At 31.3% G+C, this 20,871-nt stretch overlaps 1 protein-coding gene across 2 annotated transcripts in view; it reads right to left on the bottom strand.

Annotated features, from left to right (window-relative positions):
• LOC111709496 (membrane-associated guanylate kinase, WW and PDZ domain-containing protein 3) overlaps positions 1 to 19,120 on the bottom strand; it is a 104,314-nt gene extending 85,194 nt beyond the window's left edge. Inside the window, exons 1-2 of one of the 2 annotated variants that reach the window (XM_023483173.1) lie at positions 18,393 to 19,120; positions 17,255 to 17,375 (exon numbers count right to left, since the gene is read on the bottom strand). In XM_023483173.1, coding sequence (XP_023338941.1) covers positions 17,255 to 17,375; positions 18,393 to 18,728 — 457 coding nt within the window. In that variant the 5' untranslated portion in view covers positions 18,729 to 19,120. Of the gene's footprint in view, positions 1 to 7,006; positions 7,655 to 17,254; positions 17,376 to 18,392 lie in introns of those variants that run through there. The other variant, XM_023483175.1, reaches the window with a different exon arrangement.
• Positions 19,121 to 20,871: the final 1,751 nt, after the last annotated feature.

Below are 20,871 nucleotides of genomic sequence, written 5' to 3'. Positions count from 1 at the left end.
ATGAGATCTTGTTAATTTCCCCCCCCTTCCTCCCGTCATTCACGTGAACACACGCCTGATTTTTGTAAATAATTGAAAGAAAATTACAGGAAAAAACCTTTATAAGCCAAAGGAAGAATTGTTGTTTCAAACCCTTTCATAATTTCTTTGTTTCTATTCAAACTGAAGTTTCAAAAATAAAGTTTGAAATACAGAATTCATGTATTTTTAGTTTCAAGTTCAAACATAAAATATAAAACAGTAAAGAATATTATCGAAAGCACTAGAGGTTCTTTAAAATTTGAACTTTGATTTAAAGTAAAGGAATTGAGTCTTAGTCACAAACTCTGATTTTCTAATTCCACCATCTTTGCATCCCAATGTCATACGGTGGTAGGCGATTATAACAGTATAATGAAGACGACTTTCGATTTCAATTTTAATTTTTATTAAGCTTTTAAACAGCATGAAACACAAAATCATGGAAACAAAGAGAAGCCGTCAATTAAAAAAGCTTCTCTGTAATTACTTGTAGACTTGTAAGTCGAAAAAACGATGTCACAAAGTAATTTCGCATTAACCTGTTCCCGGCCGTATGTCTAAGTTGTAGTGAAGAGTAAATCTAAGTATTAAGGTTTATCTTAAATATATTTTATATAATTTAGCGATGTGCAAATCTGGAAATTGCAGACTTTAATCATGTCATATACAACCGGTGTTTGCAGAAGCTATACTATATTTCTTGCAGAAATTCGCAACACTGAAATTCAAGATTTAAATTTACAAGGTCACAATGCAGTACGAAAAAATTTGTTTGTTTGCAAAATATTCTTTAATAAATAAAAACCAAAAACACGCATATATTTTACTGACCTAAATGAAGGTATTTTTGGCCTTTATGATTTAAAGTATTGGCTTGAATGAACGGCCTAAGGCAGTTCCCTGGGTAATTTGGATAATTTGGATTACGAAATATTATGAATTTTACTTGATTTTCAAAATGAAAAATAATACAAAAGAAGAAATAATTTATTGAAAATAATATTAAAAATAATATTAAATTTCAATTGTTTAAAATTGCAGTTAAACCATGTTTTGCCGTAATTTGGCACTATGTGTATGTCCAGTAATGTTTATGATCAGCTGCACGCGGCATTATTGCACAATTGCGCGCAGCAGCTCAGCAGATTAACATAAGTTCTACCGCAAGGTTTTTAATTTCAGAATGTAGAACATGGAAATCCGAAATATAGAATTATATTGTTAATAGCTTAGAATGTTTAGACCAAGCTAAGAACATTCCCGTGGTTCAACCCAGTTCCCCAATAGAAATTTGAGGCAAATCAGTACTGGGGGCCGGTTCAAAGGTTATGATCGGACATGTAGGCAAACTATGAGAATAAGACATACATAATAACAAAATATCTACAATATGTTTTTTATCTTTTAGATAAAAGATTGAACACAGACGACTTTCATCCTCCTTTGTTGAGGGTATGTTTTTATTGTTTTGTTCTGTATGTGACAAAATTAATAAATCTTCAAAAATCTATAATTTAAATTTTCTAATAAATGATATAATGTTAACCTTGGCTAAAAATAGTCACAATTTCACTTAATAAGCATTTATAATTTTTAGTGTAAAATAACAAATTCTAATTGTTATATTTTTAGTCGTCATTACAGGGGCATCCTTTGTAATAAAGGGAAAGTTTGAAATGATCCCGAATTCTGAGATTGAGAAATTAAATTTTTAACTCATTTGAGCTGATTCGAATTAGTTCCGTAAATTAAAAGTTGCCAAAACGAAACAATGTCTTTAAATCTGAAAAATGTTTCAGAATAAGGATTGTTGAAATGAAGCTGCAGTTTCTACAAGGAGTTAACGATAGTTTTCGAAGACGACATTTTGAAATGACTTCTCTGAGAAACTATGAGAGAGGTTTAGAGATATTGTGGTAAAATCACTAAACCTTTCAAGAAAATTAAATTTCAATATTTAGATTTGAAATCGAGAAATGGGAATTGTTCTGAAATAATCGTTAATATTCATGAACTCAAGATATGAAAACAAAACTTACTTTTGGCGTGATAAAAATTTTTCGCAACTATTTTTTTAATACATTGTACAGAGTTAAACCAGGGATTTCTGTATAGGATTCAACTTGTAATATTGGAGAATAATGTAGAGGATATAGTAAATATAAGGGATCATTTTAAAGAATCTTAATTATTTTGGGGATCCCTGTATTTGATTCTGTTTCATTTTGAAATCATTTGATCTTGTTAATTTTGGGGATATCACTGCATGAGATCTTGTTAATTTTGTGGATCCCTGCATGAGATCTTGTTAATTTTTAAAAGCTTTATTAGAAATCAGGTGTATTTGGTGTGAACAAGAAAAGGTTTATCCTGAAAATATTCAGGTTTTTTGAGTTTCAAATCGGTCTTTTTTTGGTATTTGAACAAATTTGGCAAGTAAAGAAATCAGCGTTAGACAAAAGTCGTCTTCATCAAGTCTAATACTTTATGGACAACACTTAAACTAAATCCTAATCTTTAGCATTCTTTAGTAACAGTAAATCAGAAAAACAATTTTATAATTTATATTTTACTTGCGCGCACAGGCATGAGATAGGGTCAAAAATATAGAACGTTTAATCGGTTTTTAAACAAGACAGATTTGTTGGGTTTGTATGTTTCCACTATGTGAGAAAGGGTGTGTGTGTGTTTCAACCACGCTGTAAACTTTAACATTTTTACCGGAAGCGAGCATTTATTTTTCATTTTAATCAAGTTTAAGTTTAATTTCAAGTCGTTTAAATTCTTCCAACTGGTTGAAAGGGACTGTAAGCGTAATTCCATTAGACCCTTTAAGCACAAATGGAAATGACCGATTTTTGTTGATAAAGTATGAATTAGACGGCAAGTTTATAATTTTGAAAACTGATCATTTTCAATTGTTTGTTCTCGGAAAGTGCCTTACGCATTTCTACTGCTGGAAATCATATACGCATATCAGAATTAACACATTAAAACATTAGAAAACGACAATATTGGTACCATTGTGAATCAGGCACTACCATCTTTGCATGAAAAGTCACTTAGATTTAAGCTTACAGTCCTTTTAACAAAAGTGAACAATCTCGAATTGTTTAATAAACATTAACTTCCTGTGTTGCAAATACACAGGAATCCGGAAACCAGATTATCTTTAAGAAGCATAAAAATACTTTTATTTCCACAACAGTTCAAAGTTATGAAAAAAGACTAAGATATCCAGCCAACTGTTTTTAAACATAGAAAATAAATTTTAGTTCTGGGCTCAAAACCTTTGTACTTTACATCTGTTCATGACACTGAAGTTCAGAAACGTTAAATTCGTAAAAGTCCATTAAAAGAAAATTAAAAAATAAACGGTTTTAAATGTATTTATCAACAATCAATTTTTGAAATGTCGATAAATGGACGGTACTCAGCGGTTTAAGGCGCATCTTTTGATATTAATCATTATCAAAGGACGGAAATAAAAATGCAAAATATCGTTCTGCTACCTGGTCAAACCAAAGAAGTATAAACGTGAATGTAAACTATTAATGCAGCCTCAACTAATCTTTCGATGCGTTCTGCAGTAATTTTCAGCAAACCTGACCAGAGATATATGTAGCGTGTACTGGAGAGTGTTAATGTACTTCATAATATTATAAATTTAAACTTTTCGCTGTTTTAACATACCTGAAAGAAAATATTCACATTAGTTATAAAATAATTGTTAAATTTTTTTGTACAGCACTTAGAAACTAAGTAATCGCATCAAACTCTCATATTCTAATCCGAATATCTTTGCAAACTGGTGTATGCAGACCAATGATATCTTAAAGTGTAGTCATAGTTTAAAAATATCAAAGGTTTACAACTTCAAGTTGGAAAGATGTTGGGATATTTATGACGAGGACAAACATTTTTATACTAAGGACAACTTTTCTTCTGATAAGGACATATGTTTATAGGATAAGGACTATAAGGACAAACATCTTTATCTTTGTGATAAAGACAAACACCTTTATGATAAGGACAAACATCTTTATCTTTGTGATAAAGACATACATCTTTATAATACATATACATCTTTTCTTATGATTGTGACAAATATGAAACGCTTGCCAAGAACAAAGAGTTGATATTCAGAATTAAAGAATAAGATGAATAATCTAAAAACATAAACAAGTTTTAATTTTTTTAATTTTTAGGAATACTTGTATTTAAACCGTGCAATAAATTTTAATTCTAACAAAAAACAAACCAAATAACCTTGCTCGGTCTACACTACACAGTAAACATTTATTGTTTTCATGTTAAACACATATGTATATCAATGGACAATCTAACTTTTTATTCAAAGCTTTAAATTTTCTCAAAGAATCTGTCAAATCCATCCGTCTACACAAAATGTGCAGTACGGTGTACATAAAGCGTGTACTAAAAACTCTACTAAAGAGTTGCAGTACAGCATACAAAATTTCTAACTATTTCCATTTCTGTAGAGACTAAGCGTTGTTATATATTTCTGTTGATATTTTTCGATTTATTCAAATTTTCCTTCTCTCTCTAATATTCTTCTTTGTGATTGTAAAAACTTTTTTTAAAGTTCTGTTAAGGACCAATGTTGCTTTGGTATACTTATAACCAGGGTTAGATGTGTACAAGCAATATATAGTTTCTTGGATGTGTAATGTGTATACCGTATAGGTTCTTTTGGAATCTAATCCCGTTTGCTCTAATTCAACAATCTTTAAATCTTGTCTTGTCCTATGTCTTTTCGTTTAAAACGCATTTACTGATAATAAATTGATATTTTTTTAATTGATGTTTAATTTATCAAATCTGGACCGAAAGTGGCAGTTTGCTGAGCCAATGAACAATTTCCCTCTAAATTTAGTACTTTTATCTAGGTTCATTTCATGCAGCTAGATTGATTTTATCTAGATTCATTTTCATGCAGCTAGATTGATTTTATTTAGAAATTTGGTTCGGCCAGCTCTAGTAGCTTTCAGCCTTTCACACATATATATATCTAAGCGAAGAACTTTATCATATTCGTATATAGTCCCTTCCTGATGTAAATAATAATCTAATATTACTTTATTATAGATTAATTATAGCTCCCATAGTACACCTTCAAATGTTCCCCTTTATTAAGTATTTTTGTTGAGAGAATTTTGTTGATGTAAATATTCTAATGTAGTTCAGTGAATTTTTAAAATTAAATTCTTCTCTTATAGTAATTGTTAAAAATAGCTTTTATTTTCAAAAGAAAAAGAAAGGAAGAAAGGAAGGAAGGAAGGAAGGAAGGAAGGAAGGAAGGAAGGAAGGAAGGAAGGAAGAAACCCTATATTAAGTACCTACTGGAGTATAAGGATAGATCTGCAGATTAAAGGCTGTGATTAAACTAAGTCCGGAGCCAACTCTATATACTCTTCTCATTCTACTCCATACAGACGATAATAGGTTCAAATAAATAGGTTTTAGAATCTTCATTTTATAAACTTCACACGGAACAGAACCCATGTGGGATGGATCATAGGACTAACAGCCTGCTTTTATTTTATTTGATTTGATGGTATTAAATAGACTTAGACCTAAACTAGACTATGCTAGACGAGACTAAATATTCATTACAAAAATCAGAATTTAAAACTGACCTAACTCATGAGCTAAACCATATGATTATAAAACTAAACCTAAACCTGAACATAAACCTAACCTAAATCTAAACCTAAACTAAAACTAAACCTAAAACTAAACCTAAATCTAAAACTAAACCTAAACCTAAACTAAATCGAAACTAAAACTAAACCTAAACCTAAACCTAAACCTAAACCCAAACCTAAACCTAAACCTAAACCTAAACCAAAAACTAAACCTAAAATAAAACTAAACCTAAACCAAAACCTAAACGTAAAACGTGTACATTCTTTATTTACTAAACACACGACAATGCAGTAGAACCCCAAAGGGCTGCAGGTGGAATGATCAGTAACACAGAAGTGGGTTGTAAAGAGAGCTGTGACACCCCCCCCCTGCCCGCCCTTGTTACGCCACTAATTAAAAAAAGAAGGAAGTAAAGTAATAATCTGAGAATTGATGTAAAGCAAGATAAGAAGAAACCTAAACCTAAACCTAAATCCAAACCTAATCCTGTGTCTAAAAACCTAAACCTGAAAAATAAAATGAGAGAATTCAAAACCCAGTCATCCAAAATAGAAAGTTTTACACACAAGCCCTGTTGTGCGACTTTAAAAAGTATACGTATGAAAACCTAAATGTAGCTTGAGAATGGTTCCCGGATGATAAATTTAAAAAAGTTTTGACAGATTACAGAATATCCTGTTTATCCTGTATCATTTCTGGACCTCAAGATATCCGTCTCACTGTCTTCTGCTTCCTGCCGAACACCGTAAACAGACTAGCTACGTATAATCAACGACGCTTGGCACCCATATTTGTAATTTAATCATGATAAAAAGATAAAATTAGATTTTGAATACTTTTTCAGGATTACCCTCAAAGGATGAGACTTCAGAGACGACTGTGCGAAATTTGTCAACCGTCTTTTTACAATAAAACTTGATTCTTGCTTTGCAAAATCACATAATATGCAAATAAAGGACCGTATTAAAGGGAGTGTTCGCTAAAAATGAAAGGGGGTATAGGGTGATTCCTAATTGAATTCGATGATGAGACGATTGTATGAAATTTATTCATTCGTCTTCTTACGTTTATGCTTGTTTCTTTATTTGCGAAATCACGTAGCAATGTCTTTCTAGAAAGAAACTTAAATTAAATCTTCAGATCAATATATTTAAAGAGTTTCAGACCGCGTCGTCCTAAAGTTTCATCCATGAATATTAACACAGTTTAAAACAAATAATCGCACCAGATCTGGGGAAAATCGTCGACAGAAAATTTTTCATCGATTTTTCTAAAAAATCTGATCCCCCAAAAATACTCAAAAGTTATTTCATACCTGATGATTCTAACGTACTGCATTTGTTTACGTTCCGTCTCTTGTTGTAGTTTACATCACTTAAAGCTGCGTCTGATCCCGAGCTATCAAATATCCCGGAATCAGAGAGGTCCGGAACTCTCTCTTCAATACACGAGAGTTTTGATTTATCATGGTGAAAGGGTTCTTCCCTCTCCCGACATAAACCAGAGAGTTTTCTACTTTTATCCTTATTTTCACAAATATTTTTGGTTGATTCATCCTTGTTGAAGGTTCCTAAACTATGAAGGATTTCTTTATCAAACTCACTCAAGCCAACCCCTTCTTCGGAGCAGAGAAATATGTCGCACATTTGCCGTCCTTACTCCAGGTTCCTAGAACCGTCAGCAGATCTCCTTGTATACCGGATACATGTAATCTCTGCAGGTACTGTATAAACATAAATTGGTATTCTAAAACAACACAAAAGAATCTGAATATTTGCTACCATTTCCTCCCAATGTCTTTGGAGTCACGACCTGTATATATGGTTCTAAACTGTATGCAATCTCAACTGGGTGGGAATTAGCAAACATATTTGCAAACATATTTGCAAACACCTTGCAGAAAGCTTAAATCATGGGCACGAAAATCTGCAAAGTTTACATATCGGGAGCTAGTTGTCATGACTTATGGGAGTTCTTTCCCATAATATCAAACTCTATACACCTTCCCAGAATATTTAACTCTACATCTTCCCATGATATTCAACTCTACACCTTCCCATAATATTCAACTCTACACCTTCCCATAATATTCAACTCTACACCTTCCCATAATATTCAAATCTACACCTTCCCATAATATTCCACTCTACACCTTCCCATAATATTAAACTATACACATATCCATAATGTTAAACTCTATACTTACCATAATATTTATCTCTACACCTTCCGATAACATTCAACTTTACACCTTCCCCTGATATTCAAGTCTGCACCTTCCCATAGTATTCAACTCTGCACCTTCCCATAATATTCAACTCTACACCTTCCCATAATATTCAACTCTACACCTTCCCATAATATTAAAATATAAACAATATTTCACTCTTCTCGAATCTATCTTTTGTTCTAACTGTATAATCTGTTACAACAGATTTATTGTCGCATCCGAGTGTGGGAATTGTTTTAAATATCATATTAATCCTAACCAGTTATAACCTCGATTTACAATGCATACAAAATGGATAAAAATGCAATATATTTAAAGCCGATAAAAAATATTTTTTTTTTATCCCGGACAAAAAATTTTTAAGTTATTTTTTTCTCGAATTATATTTCTTGGAATCCTTTTTGATAGTATACGCTTTGTTTATCCAATCTGAAAAGTACTAAAAAGGCAGTGTTAAAAGTGTTTGAAAAGAGCCTTCATTTACAATTTAGTAACTTAAAAATAATTTGATCTTGTTTTTTATTATGTCAGTGATAACTTTCGGACATGGAAGTAAGCGCAAAACTCTGCAAAGAAAAAAACAGTCAAAATAAAGAAAAAAGTAAGATTTGTAAGGTGCGCACTTCTTTTGACAATCTCTTTAAATAAATTTTATTGATTTGAGTTTGCCTGGTTTGAGAACTCGTAAAACAAACCCAACCTTTAAAGCCTGATATTCTTGTTCTTGAAACAATTAATCAAGTTTGTAAGTTTAAGATTAAAATAAGTAAAAATATGTTTAAAGGGAAAATGAACGTACATCATCAATTTAAAGAGTTGTATTGCCCGAAAATGGTATTCAATAGCTCAATAGCTCAATAGCTCAATAGTTCAATAGCTCTCTGAGGGCTATATCGTCGTTTTTCTTCCTTCAAGAAAGCAATGTTTTGCCCTTTCATTGTCTTTAGTAATTATTACAAAATTTACACTTTTTTCGAGAATTCACGTTGGAGGTTTTTTTGACACTATTTTTGGACTTTTTATAACCGAACTAATTTGAGCTTTTATCCAAATTTCACATATTTTCTTAAAATGAGTTTCTATGGATTGAGCTCTGGCGCGCGTTTGAATCCAACTGTGCACACAATATGCTGATAGATAGATAGTATATTGGTCCGCATAAGTATGAAACTCATGTAACCTTATTTTACGTTTATATATATATCCTTGGAACAAATCATACAGTTCAAATACGATAGAGCACAATATAATTTAGAAGGTTGTTCTGTGCACAATTGTAAACTTTAATTTATTTTAAAAAGCGTAATTAATGTAATTTCAAGAAAAATGTTTATATATATAGAAAACCCCTTTTTTGTATGTTTGCAATGATTAAGAAAAAAATAATTTTCAACTAAATTATTCTGATGGTTTGCGAGACAACTCCTTTTTTTGCTTACAGAGTGTAGATTTAGTTTAAATAAAATGGGCCCGATTAATCAGGGTATTATTTAGATCTTTTCTTATAAATTTTGCAGAAAAAATCCTCGTTTTCTAGATTGGAAAGTTTTCCGGAATTGGACTCAAACTTTATAATCTTTATATCTTTGCAACCAGATGATGTAGACCTATGATATTTCAAACTTAGATAATTTGATCTAACATAATTAATAGTTTGAAATATCTACGGTTTACAACATTGGGTTGCAAACATGTTGGGATTAGAAAATTTGTGTTTGTGACAAAAACTCAATTTCTTTAAATTCTTTATCTTATGAATAGCTTAATAGAGCTTTCTGGTATTTTCCAGAAAATTCTTGTTTTTTATATGAATAATATTTATGGTTTATAAATCGTTCAAGTCCCATTAAGAAAAACTTTAAGAAAAAATGGACGGTAAAATGTACAAAAATCAGATTGATTTTCTTTGGCAAATAGGGCTTGTTTTAGATTAGAAAATAAACTGTAACAATTTCTAAATGCATAATAAGAATATGTAAAAAGTGTAACCCCAAAGAAAGATGAATATATGAATTTCAATTTTCAATTGGAATTTTTAAAGGTTTTGCGTCCTCCCCCCCCTCCCCCACCCGACTGGAATTATTATACACTTAATTGAAACATAACAAAAGTATGCATTTTTTTGAAAATTCTGTGTTTAAACCATGAGTCATGAGCTGAAAACATTAGAATGGTGGATATCGAGATTAATGCGTGATCCTCAAAGTTGCGTATATGAAGCCCATAAATTTGAAATTTTGCGCGCCATTTAAGGTTACATACAGAAATTTTAAAAACTGGTTTTTGATTTTTCTCTACTTTATCCAAGGAAGAACGATTTAAAAAGAAAATCAAAAGTGTGTCCATTGGATACTCAGATTAAGTAATCGGGATTAAGGATATCTCATTCTAAAGTTTTCAGCTCAGGACTATCTTTGTTATAACTTTAATATGGTGTACCGTTCTGTTTTGTTTTCTGTAAACTGTACTGCTTGCCCTAGTTTGTCTAAAAGTCGATACGGTACTTAAAGTAAAGCGGCGTTTTCAGCGTGTAGAAAACTATTTGATTTTTGTTGTTGAAATTTTTGTCATAATGTATGCACTGACAAAAAATATTTTTCAATGTTATAAAATATCCTGAGAAATATTTCAAGGTAGGTTTATTCATCAGTGCAAATTGTAAACACATTAATTGATCATGCAATTTTATTTCAGGTCAAAACTTTTATATTTTAAATCTGTTTACATCGCGCTCAATCGGGGCGGTCTAATTTAAGTTGTTGAGCATTTCATGATTATCTTTTGGTGGATTTTCCGTTTATCCCCGGATTGGAACTTAAATACTTCAATTCAAAAATTACTCTCTGGATCTCCAGTTCAATCGTTTTCTCAACAAAAATGTTCAGTCTTAGGAGAAACAAATTACTATGTCACACTATAGACTAAGTTATGGGGCCTTCAAATCTTGCATGAAAGTTCCTGTATACTTTTCATTCGAAACATTTACAAAAACGATCAGCACAATTTCATAATTTTTTAAATATCTCATTTAAAGAAATATTAAATATTCTCCATAAAATATGTTTTATCCCAATGGATAAGAGAAGCAAATTGAATAAATAAATAAATATAAATATTTGACATGGTTCATTGGTTATAAAAAGTTGAACAAGATGTAAAAACAATAAAAAAAAAACTTTGAAATAAACCCAGGGGTATCCCGGGGGTAACATAGGCTAAAAAATTCCCCCTAAAAGATTTTAATTTTTTTTTGTCGTTTTATTCACAATTATTATTCATCTCTTAAATTATACAAAATGCTAACTCTTAAACTCTAGTGTCCCACGAAACATGACATTAACAAGACGAGTTTGATTTTTGATATTTTTTGATGGATTTATTTGTCAATCTAATTTTAGAAGTAAATTCTAGAGATAGTAATCCCAAAATACACCTAGTCCAAAATGTGGTCTGCCTTTTTTGTGATTTCAATATTACATGAAGAATTGTGTTCAGATTTCGACAATTTCGGTTTTATTTAACAAAATTTAAATCCTACGCCTACACATCCTTTCTATCTACCCCTATACTAACTATATCTTCATATTATATAATATGACAATAGATATCTAACTAACCAAAAAAAAATTAACAGAATCTAAAGCAAAAAATTGCAATACAACTCGTTCATGGTTCAAAACTTTTGAATCGTTGAGAGGTCAAAATTTTTGAGTTAAATAGCGCTAATTTGTAAAGCTTGATCTCGATCCACTGTGAAAACTTTTGAATATCTAGATAATGTACTTGAATTATATTCATCCCTACAATGGTTCCGAATACATGATATCTAAGAGGAATTGATTTGATCCTTAAGAATTCACAATACAAAAATTTGATCTGAGCTGGGAACTTTAGAATGGTGGATATCGGGATTAATGCATGATCCACTCTTTTTCTTAATCTCCAGATTAATTATTCCTTGTTGTCCTCATGAATTTAATCTCCAGATTGATTAACAGATCGGGATTAAGGATATATCACATTCTAAAGTTTTCAGCTCTGAAGATTGGTCTCCACTATTAAATTAATCTTTTAACGAAGTATTCGCAAAAATATAAAATTGGGTTTATAAGTACAAAACTTGATTGACAATCACTGTCCCGCCTGTCACGGCGAAAGGAATTGAATTTTCGAATCCTCATATCTTCGCCATCTGATGGTTTAGACCTTAGATATTTTAAACTTAGACTATTGGATCAAACAGAATTTTAAGTTTGAAATATCTCAGGTCTAAGAAACTGGGCTGAAAAGATCAATGGATTAAAAAATCAGAGTTTGTTGCAAAGACTCAATTCCTTTGTAGATTTACATTAAATAACTCGATAACACTCCCTTAAAAGGAGCAATTTTTTCTTTGTTTTTAAAATTTGTCCCAGAAACTGTTTTGTTAATCTCAATGCATTGAAAATGCATAAATGCATCAAATATTTCTTATCAATTGATTTTTGTCCAAACTAAATATATCTTATTTACAATGGTGTTAAAAGGAAGACAATAATGACAAAAATGAAAAATAAGACAATCAAACTAGAAATCTATTTGAACATTTTATATTATGGTGCTTTACACCTCAAACTGTAAAAAACAAAAATTAAAGAACTTTTTTATTTCTTATTCCTTAATTTTATTATGAACTGTAAAACCTTCATTTCATAAATTAAAACGTTCGAATTTGGGATTGCGTTTTTGCCACAAACTCTAATTTTCTGATTCCTCTACAGAGTTACCCATAATGACGAGACTGTAAAGACGACCGGAAAGATTTGGCAAAGAAACAAACAAGTTTACATTAGCATGGAATCGTCTCTGGAGTCTCATCCTTTGTGGGTAACCCTGTATATCTTCGCAACCCTATGTCGTAGACCTTAGATATTTTAAACTATGAATTCAGTTGGTTCAAATAATCTCAGTTTGTGAAATATCAAAGGTTTACAGGTTGTAAAAATATATTAAAATATGAGTTTGTCGCAAAGATTCAGTTCCTTTAAATTCATGTTAAAATTTTTATATTGGTTGAATTCGGAAGACGACATTTAATCAATAGATTTTTTTTGGGCTGAAAAGGGTATAATATTTGATAAAAAAAACAAAAACAAAAAAAACAATCAAAGTTCAATAATTGACGATTTATCCAAATGTAAAGCCGGATTTTAACTGGTTTAAACTGAAACAGTTTTTCTGTAGAAAGTTTCCCTCCCACTATATTATTTCAAAGTGTACGTTCCCAAACGAAAGACGACATTTTATGTAGTACTTCAAGAAGCAAAATTTTTCTTGCACCGAAAGCTTCCTAAAGATCTTATTTGTTTAACTCAAAGACGAAACATTAATTTAACATCCTGTCCAAGTAACAAAAGTAGGGATATTTCAGGAAATTTGATCGACAATCTTTGTTTTTTAATTTATAACATCTATTTCCTCTAAAGATATAATTTGTAAAGATTTGGGGGCATGATCTGTTTTCTTTGTCAAAGTTGAAATATTGACGAAGATTAATGATTTTCTGCATAAAATGATCGATTGAATATGCTTTGACACAATATTTCGTATAGGGTCTAAAGGGATATTTTCTTCAACAGTAAATCATATATAAAGAATCAACACCGTTCCTTACCAAATGTGCATTCTATAAATTTCTAATTTTTTTAAATATTTGTCATATAAAGTCATGTCTACAGATGCATAAAACAATTTCACTTCACAAAAAATGCCATGATCATTTTTGAAGATAAACAGTAAAAACCAGAAAACAGTAATACTGAATTGTTTTTGATGTTGTTACAAAGCCAACAGTTGTAAAAGCACTTTTTTAAATCACTTGTTTAGTTAAATTGGTCTGTTTACTTTGCACAATTGGTGTGTCTCATGTTCATTGGACATAGTCTAAAAGTCGTTTTCCTATTCCAGAATTTTCCGGTTCTCACTACAATCAGTAGGTGTTATAGGTATTTTCTCAAAGGAATTTTTCAAAGAGCGTCTTATTAAGTGGCGACTTACCAAGTGGCAAGGCAACTTCCCAAATGTCCAATTTCTCAAGCAGCAACTTCTCAAAGTTTAGGTCAGGCCTTCTGAGGCGCCACAGGCTGCAATGAGGGTCGAGCGCTGCGGCTAGGATTGGTTAGGGCGCGAGCACTGCAGCTGGAACAGACTTAGGAAGTTGCTGCAAGGGAAGTTCCACATTTGTGAAGTTGCCAGTTGGGGAAATACCCGTGGGAAGTTGCCACTTTGAAAAATTTCTTTGAGAAAGTACCTAACATCTATCTGCTATATTAATTGCAAACGATATTTTTAAGTAAAAGAAGAAGAAGATGCAAATTTATTTTTCCACAGTTTTTTGGTTCTTACTGTATAAAACTTGTTTTTATAGTAACATTAATTTCCTACATAGTGCATAATTAGTTAAACCCCATTCTTTGCTAATTACTGTTGATAAGGGTGATTAATCAACCCAGTATTTATTTAACAATTCAAATTCTAGGAAACCTGCCACAAGCACATGCCAAGTTTACATTTTAAAAAAAAGTTACAAATCTAAAAAATAAAACTTTTTATGAAAAAAAATAAGTAGAAGCCTGAAATTATAATTTTTTAACTCTCTCTGCAATCTTTGTAATCTCTGTGGAGATCTTTGACATTTGTTAAATATCAAGAAATATGGGATTCGGAGCAAATATTTAGTTTAATTATGTAATATCCCCCTCTTTAAGGTCCCCTTATCTATTATTATTTATATATTTAAAGACAATTTTATCTTGGCTTAACTTTTGGCATTTCATGTATAAATTTCTACCATAAAGTTATCCTATCGAATGTACAATATATTGATGCATAAAAATGGAAATCATCTTAATCTTAATAGATTTTTAAAGCGGGCAAAAAAATTAACTGAAAATATCGTACAAAAAGCAAATCTCAATTCTATTTTTATCTTATCTCTATAATCTAAAAAATATTATTTTAATTTATTATCTCCAAAATTATGATTGAAAAAAATTGAGATTTTCATTTGCTTTTGTAAATTTGAATAAACCCTGAAAAATGGTATTTCATTAACTGATTGTTTCTAAATGTTCCCACTGGCTATCAAGGAGAAAACAGTTTGAAAAATACAATAAAAAGATGATATTTGCGGACACATTCTGCACACGCATCATTAGTTTCACAGAAAATATATTTATTATCTTCTCATCGTCATCTTCAGATAATTGAGTCTTTATTGGTCCATAGAGAAGAAATAACACAGACGGGACAAACTAGCGTCCTGCTATAGATCATAGAGAAGAAATAACACAGACGGGACAAACTAACTTTCTGCTATAGATCATAGAGAAAGAATAACACATGCGGGACAGAAAAGTTTCCAATAGAGATCATGGAGAAGAAAAAACACAGACAGGACAGACTAAATTTCTAGTAGAGAGCATAGAGAAATAATAGAAGTGACGGGACAGACTAGCGTCCTACTTGAGAGCATAGAGAAGAGATGACACAGACGGGACCGACAAGCTTCCTGCTATAGATCATAAGGAAGGAAAAACACAGACAGGACAAACAAGCTTCCTACTATGCATAATAGAGAAAAAATAACACAGACGTGATAGAATAGTTTCCTACTAGAGATCATAGAGAAGAAATAACACAGACGGGACAGACTACCTTCCTGCCAGATATCATAGAGAAGAAATACACAGACGGGACATACCGGCTTCTTGCTTGAGATCATAGAGAAGAAATAACACAGGTGTGACGACTTGCGTCCTACTAGAGATCATAGAGAAGAAATAACACAGACGGTGCAGACTAGTTTCCTACTAGAGGTTATATGAGGGAATATATTATAGACTATACAGGGTGTCCCAATAAACATGGGAATTCAGTGACGAATTCGATATCGTCTTCTTAAATAATTCTTTGATTTAGTATAGTGATACCTACTGAGAAAGCTGTAATCTGTATAAGTTTCGTCTGCTATGTTCACATTTTGTTTGTTTATGTTTGGACTGCATACGGTTGTACTTAGTAAAACAAGAAAATTGCAGTATACAAAAAGAGTAAACTTGTCCGTCTTCACTGTTGATCTTGCGGAGACATAATAGACACATCTTTACAGCCATTTACCGTTTTCATAAAATAAACTCTAGAAGACATAATAATATTATGGGTTTGAAATTAGGTATTACAATGCTAATTCATAACAAAGACGATATCCAATTCGTCACTGAATTCCTATGTTTTTTGGGACACCCTGTATTTGATCACTCGTTTATTTTTGAGTCTACATCGTTTCGCGATTACGATTTTTCAGCAATATTTTTGCAAAATAGGCATTGGAAGGAACTGCTTACCCGTCTCAATCTATAATGCTAAACTCGTCGGAGAAATTTGATATTTCAAGCGAGCTAGCTTTAAATTTCAGGCTGCAAAGATATGATTAAAAATCAAGAGTTTGAGTCGAGTATGATCAGCTTCTTTTTAATGCATGAGACAAGTTAAATTTAGTTTGATTTGGTAAACCCCATAAAACTGTGGACTAGACAGAAAGACATTTAAGCAATGTTATGTTTATTTAAAAGCAAATAGTTTTATAAGAGGCTTGAAAACAACTCATTAAGAGAAATGGGTCTTTGTCATAGACAAAGATAGACACTCAGCCAACTCATCTCATGAAACCTCGATTCCAAGAGGAATTTGGGTTCATTCAGTACACATACTGCAGAATCTTCAGGGGTTTGTTTTAAACTTACAATTTTGGCATATTAAAATCATATATTTAGTAGGCATTTTGCAGTTGTACACATCAATACAAAATGATCTGAGAGATAGATAGATATGTTCCCTCTAATATTTAAACAGAAAATAAGAAAGTAAACAAAGGAAACACTAGAAAAATTACTTGTTTTCAAAAATACGTACACAAACAACCTCAGTTTTTCTATAATTTTACAGTTTTGCACAGCTTGCCTGCACTACTCAGTAAACTGAACCTCTATAAATATCTACTATGTGGTCTGTGTACACTGTACAATTTCATGTTCATTGGACTTTTCACAAACATAACTTTAAATACAACAGTCGTTTTTCTATTTCACAGTTCTATTGGTCTCACTGTATAATTTGGCATAAATATATTATATGCGTAAAAACAAAAGTAGAGGAACTATAAGGTCACAAAGTAGTAGCAGTACTTTACTATTTTACACTTTCCTATAAGTCATGTCTAAATTAGAATGAATTGATTAAATTAGTGTAAATAAAAAAAAAACAAAATAAAAATGTGAACTATATATTTCCTACCTTGCGGGACGGTTTTTAGGTTGACCGGGTTTGAGCCCCTGGTACACTGGTTTATCCAGGATACAACATCTGACTGGGTGTATCCGGATACAGCCTGACCCTGGACCTCCAGTAGAACATCCTGGATAAAACATTTAGGTTAGAGATACAAATAAACATGAAAATGGATACGGAACAAAAATATCGAAGATTCTATGGTTTTCATATTTGTTAAAAGCTAACCAGATATTCTCAGCTAAAAAATTCTTTTAATCTTGGAAACAGGAGATATAAAAATATACTATATATCTAAAATGGCGCTCCGTGAAATTAGATACAAATGAATGAACAACAATAAAATCTCTAAGAGTTACATGGTTTCCAGTGTTTTTAGATATTCTATGAAACTCTATGATATATTAAAAACATGAAATATAAAAATTATACAAAATATAAAATGGCACTTCTTGCTTAATGTGCATTTGCTTTATGTCATAACTTCTGTACGTAATTTACTATTTATATAATTAAATCTAGACGTACTGTGCTCTTTGAGTAATGTTTTATGTGATAAACAGATCATATATCATGTTCACATTTTAATTCTAATATTTAGTTAGGTAAGGTGTTCTCTGGCACCACAGGCTTCAACATTTACCGAGCGCTGCAGCTGTAATATGTTTGGGGGCAAGCGCTGCGGTATAATAAGTGGTTAGCTTAGACATATAGACAGTGAACATCGTACTTTGCTTACAGAGCTATATAATGATATATAATAATATAATAATATATAATAAAGATATATAGAGCAAATGATTTATAGTTTTATGACATAGAGCATGTGACCATAGAGCTGGTGCTGTCGTTCTAAAATATTCAGGAGAACTTGATGACACCGGAGGTAATTAGCTAAACACCTACCATCTTTATCCTACTCGTAGATATTCTAAGCTATCCTAGTATTTTATATATTATATATATTATTAAAATGACTAATATCATAATTATTAATATTATTATTATTATTATTATTATTATTATTATTATTATTATTATTATTATTATTATTATTATTATTATTATTATTATTATTATTATTATTATTATTATTATTATTATTATTATTATTTATATTGCTGATATGATTATTATAACCCACCTGTGTAACAAGTTCCCCATCCCCCTTGTATTCCACCCCCCTGGTATCCGGGGGCAGAACATCTGATATAATCGGGAACTCTCCCTTATCACTCCCCCCGGCTATCCTGAAGTTATAAACTCCGTCCTGGGTAGTCACCAGGCACACCTCCTTCATGTCCTTCGACCAGTGGTTCAACTTCATAGAACTCCTCAATACACTGTTCTTTAACAACCGTTTGTCCGGGCTCCTCTCCTTCAGGCTGGGGGTGGGGGGCGTATCCATCTGTTTAATGGGTGTTGAAGGCGTGTCTAGATGCTTGCTAGGCGTGGTTGTACGAGTCCGTCCTTTCAGCATGTTGAAAGAAATAATCACAGTTTGTTTTATCAAAATTCACAAATTTCTAATATTTCAGTTTGTGTTAGATGTACATACATATTACAAACCTAATATTCCTACTTCATCATCACTGTAAGAATACAAGTATTCGGCTTAAACCTCTCAGTTTACATGGTGGTTTCAACTTTCAAGTATCATCTATACTAGCCATGTTAATTCAATCATAAACTCACTGTTTCACACTCACTTAATATCACTAGAGCACAGTACGCATGAAGTTTACTGTGTTGACCGAACTCTGAAATCCAGGAAAATATGAATTTGACGGATTTTCTCTGATCTGTCAGACGAACTGGTTACTGGGTACAGGAGAGAGAGAGGTATGTTTTGTAAAGTCTCCGTCTAGTGTCGGCCTACATATATACATATATTTATGTATATATCTATCTACCTGTTCTACTCATGCGCAGTCTAGACTAGGGCACAGGTAGATGTCAGTAAAGCAGAGAAATCAACCAAATAAATTTAGGGAGTCGGAAAGGGTGAAAAGAAAAGAAAATGAAAATAAATTATATTTTTATTTCTTCAGAAGATTAAAGATAAAATATAAATAAAACAACAGTTTCAACAAATTTAAAATATTCTAAACTTTGTTCCTAAATGGTTTTTTAATAAAATGAAACCCTGTCAACCACCTAATAACCTGGGGCGGTTTGGGGGAGCATCCTTCTCTTATAAATCCCTTTCTCCCTCTTCAACTATCTATCTATATAACTATATTCTTCTTCAACTATCTATCTATAACTATATTCTTCTTCAACTATCTATCTATATAACTATATTCTTCTTCAACTATCTATCTATATAACTATATTCTTCAACTATCTATCTATATAACTATATTCTTCTTCAACTATCTATCTATATAACTATATTCTTCAACTATTTATCTATATTACTATATTCTTCTTCAACTATCTATCTATATAACTATATTCCTCTTCAACTATCTATCTATATAACTATCTTCTTCAACTATCTATCTATATAACTATATTCTTCTTCAACTATCTATCTATATAACTATTCCCCCCCAAAGATTACTGAACATCTGGACATTTATGTATTGTACTGCATAACCTCCACAGTCCAACACTTCCCAAACCAAATGCTGCCACCTGTTATTCTATATTATATATATTCTGAGATCTTCTTCTTCAACTATCTATCTACATTACTATCTTTTTCTTCAACTATCTATCTACATTACTATCTTCTTCTTCAACTTTCTATATGTATAACTATCTTCCTCTTTAACTGTCTATCTACATAACTATCTTTTTCTTCAACTATCTCTCTGGGTATCTATCTTCTTCTCCAACAATCTATCTACATAACTATCTTCTTCTTCAACTATCTATTTGTGTATCTATATTCTTCTTCAGCTATCTATCTATACAACTATCTTCTTCTTCAACTATTTATCAGTATAACTATCTTCCTCTTTACTATTTATTTGGAAAACTATCTTCTTCTTTAGCTATCTACCTGTGTATCTGTCTTCCTCTTTAACTATCTATCTGTATAACTATCTATCTCTTTAACTATCTATCTACATAACTATCTTCTTCTTCAACTATCTATTTGTGTATCTATCTTCTTCTTCAACTATCTATCTATACAACTATCTTCTTCTTCAACTATCTATCTATATAACTATCTTCTTCTATTGAGAAATTGAGAAAATATATATTATTAAATTTAGTTCATTTTAGAATAATGAAATTAAATTTTGTTCATATGCACAAATGTTCTAAAATGGACTAAAATTGCTCACTTTAGTTAAAAGTTAGATCTATCGGAATTATCAGTTGGATCTATATAAAAATATCAACAATTTTGATTATAAAATTCTTTTATCACAAGAAGAAGGCCTGAAATCGAAAAATGTCAACTCGGAGATTCAAATTCAAATCTATACGCTAGGGCACAAAGAGACGGCTTTAAAATTGGGGTTTGGTCATGAAAAGATCAAACTGACCTATTCATGTAATCATTTAGTAAATATTTTTGCAAGTATTTTGCAAGGTCGAGTTCTATGGATTTGCACACCTAGTCTATGTTAATTCACTAGTCTTGAGAATACCACTACTATGTGGTC

The sequence above is a fragment of the Eurytemora carolleeae genome, unplaced genomic scaffold, assembly GCF_000591075.1.
Source record: "Eurytemora carolleeae unplaced genomic scaffold, Eaff_2.0 scaffold779, whole genome shotgun sequence".
Lineage (NCBI taxonomy): Eukaryota > Metazoa > Arthropoda > Copepoda > Calanoida > Temoridae > Eurytemora > Eurytemora carolleeae.
Note: the sequence above shows the minus strand (reverse complement) of the source record. Positions and strands in the feature narration are given on the sequence as shown.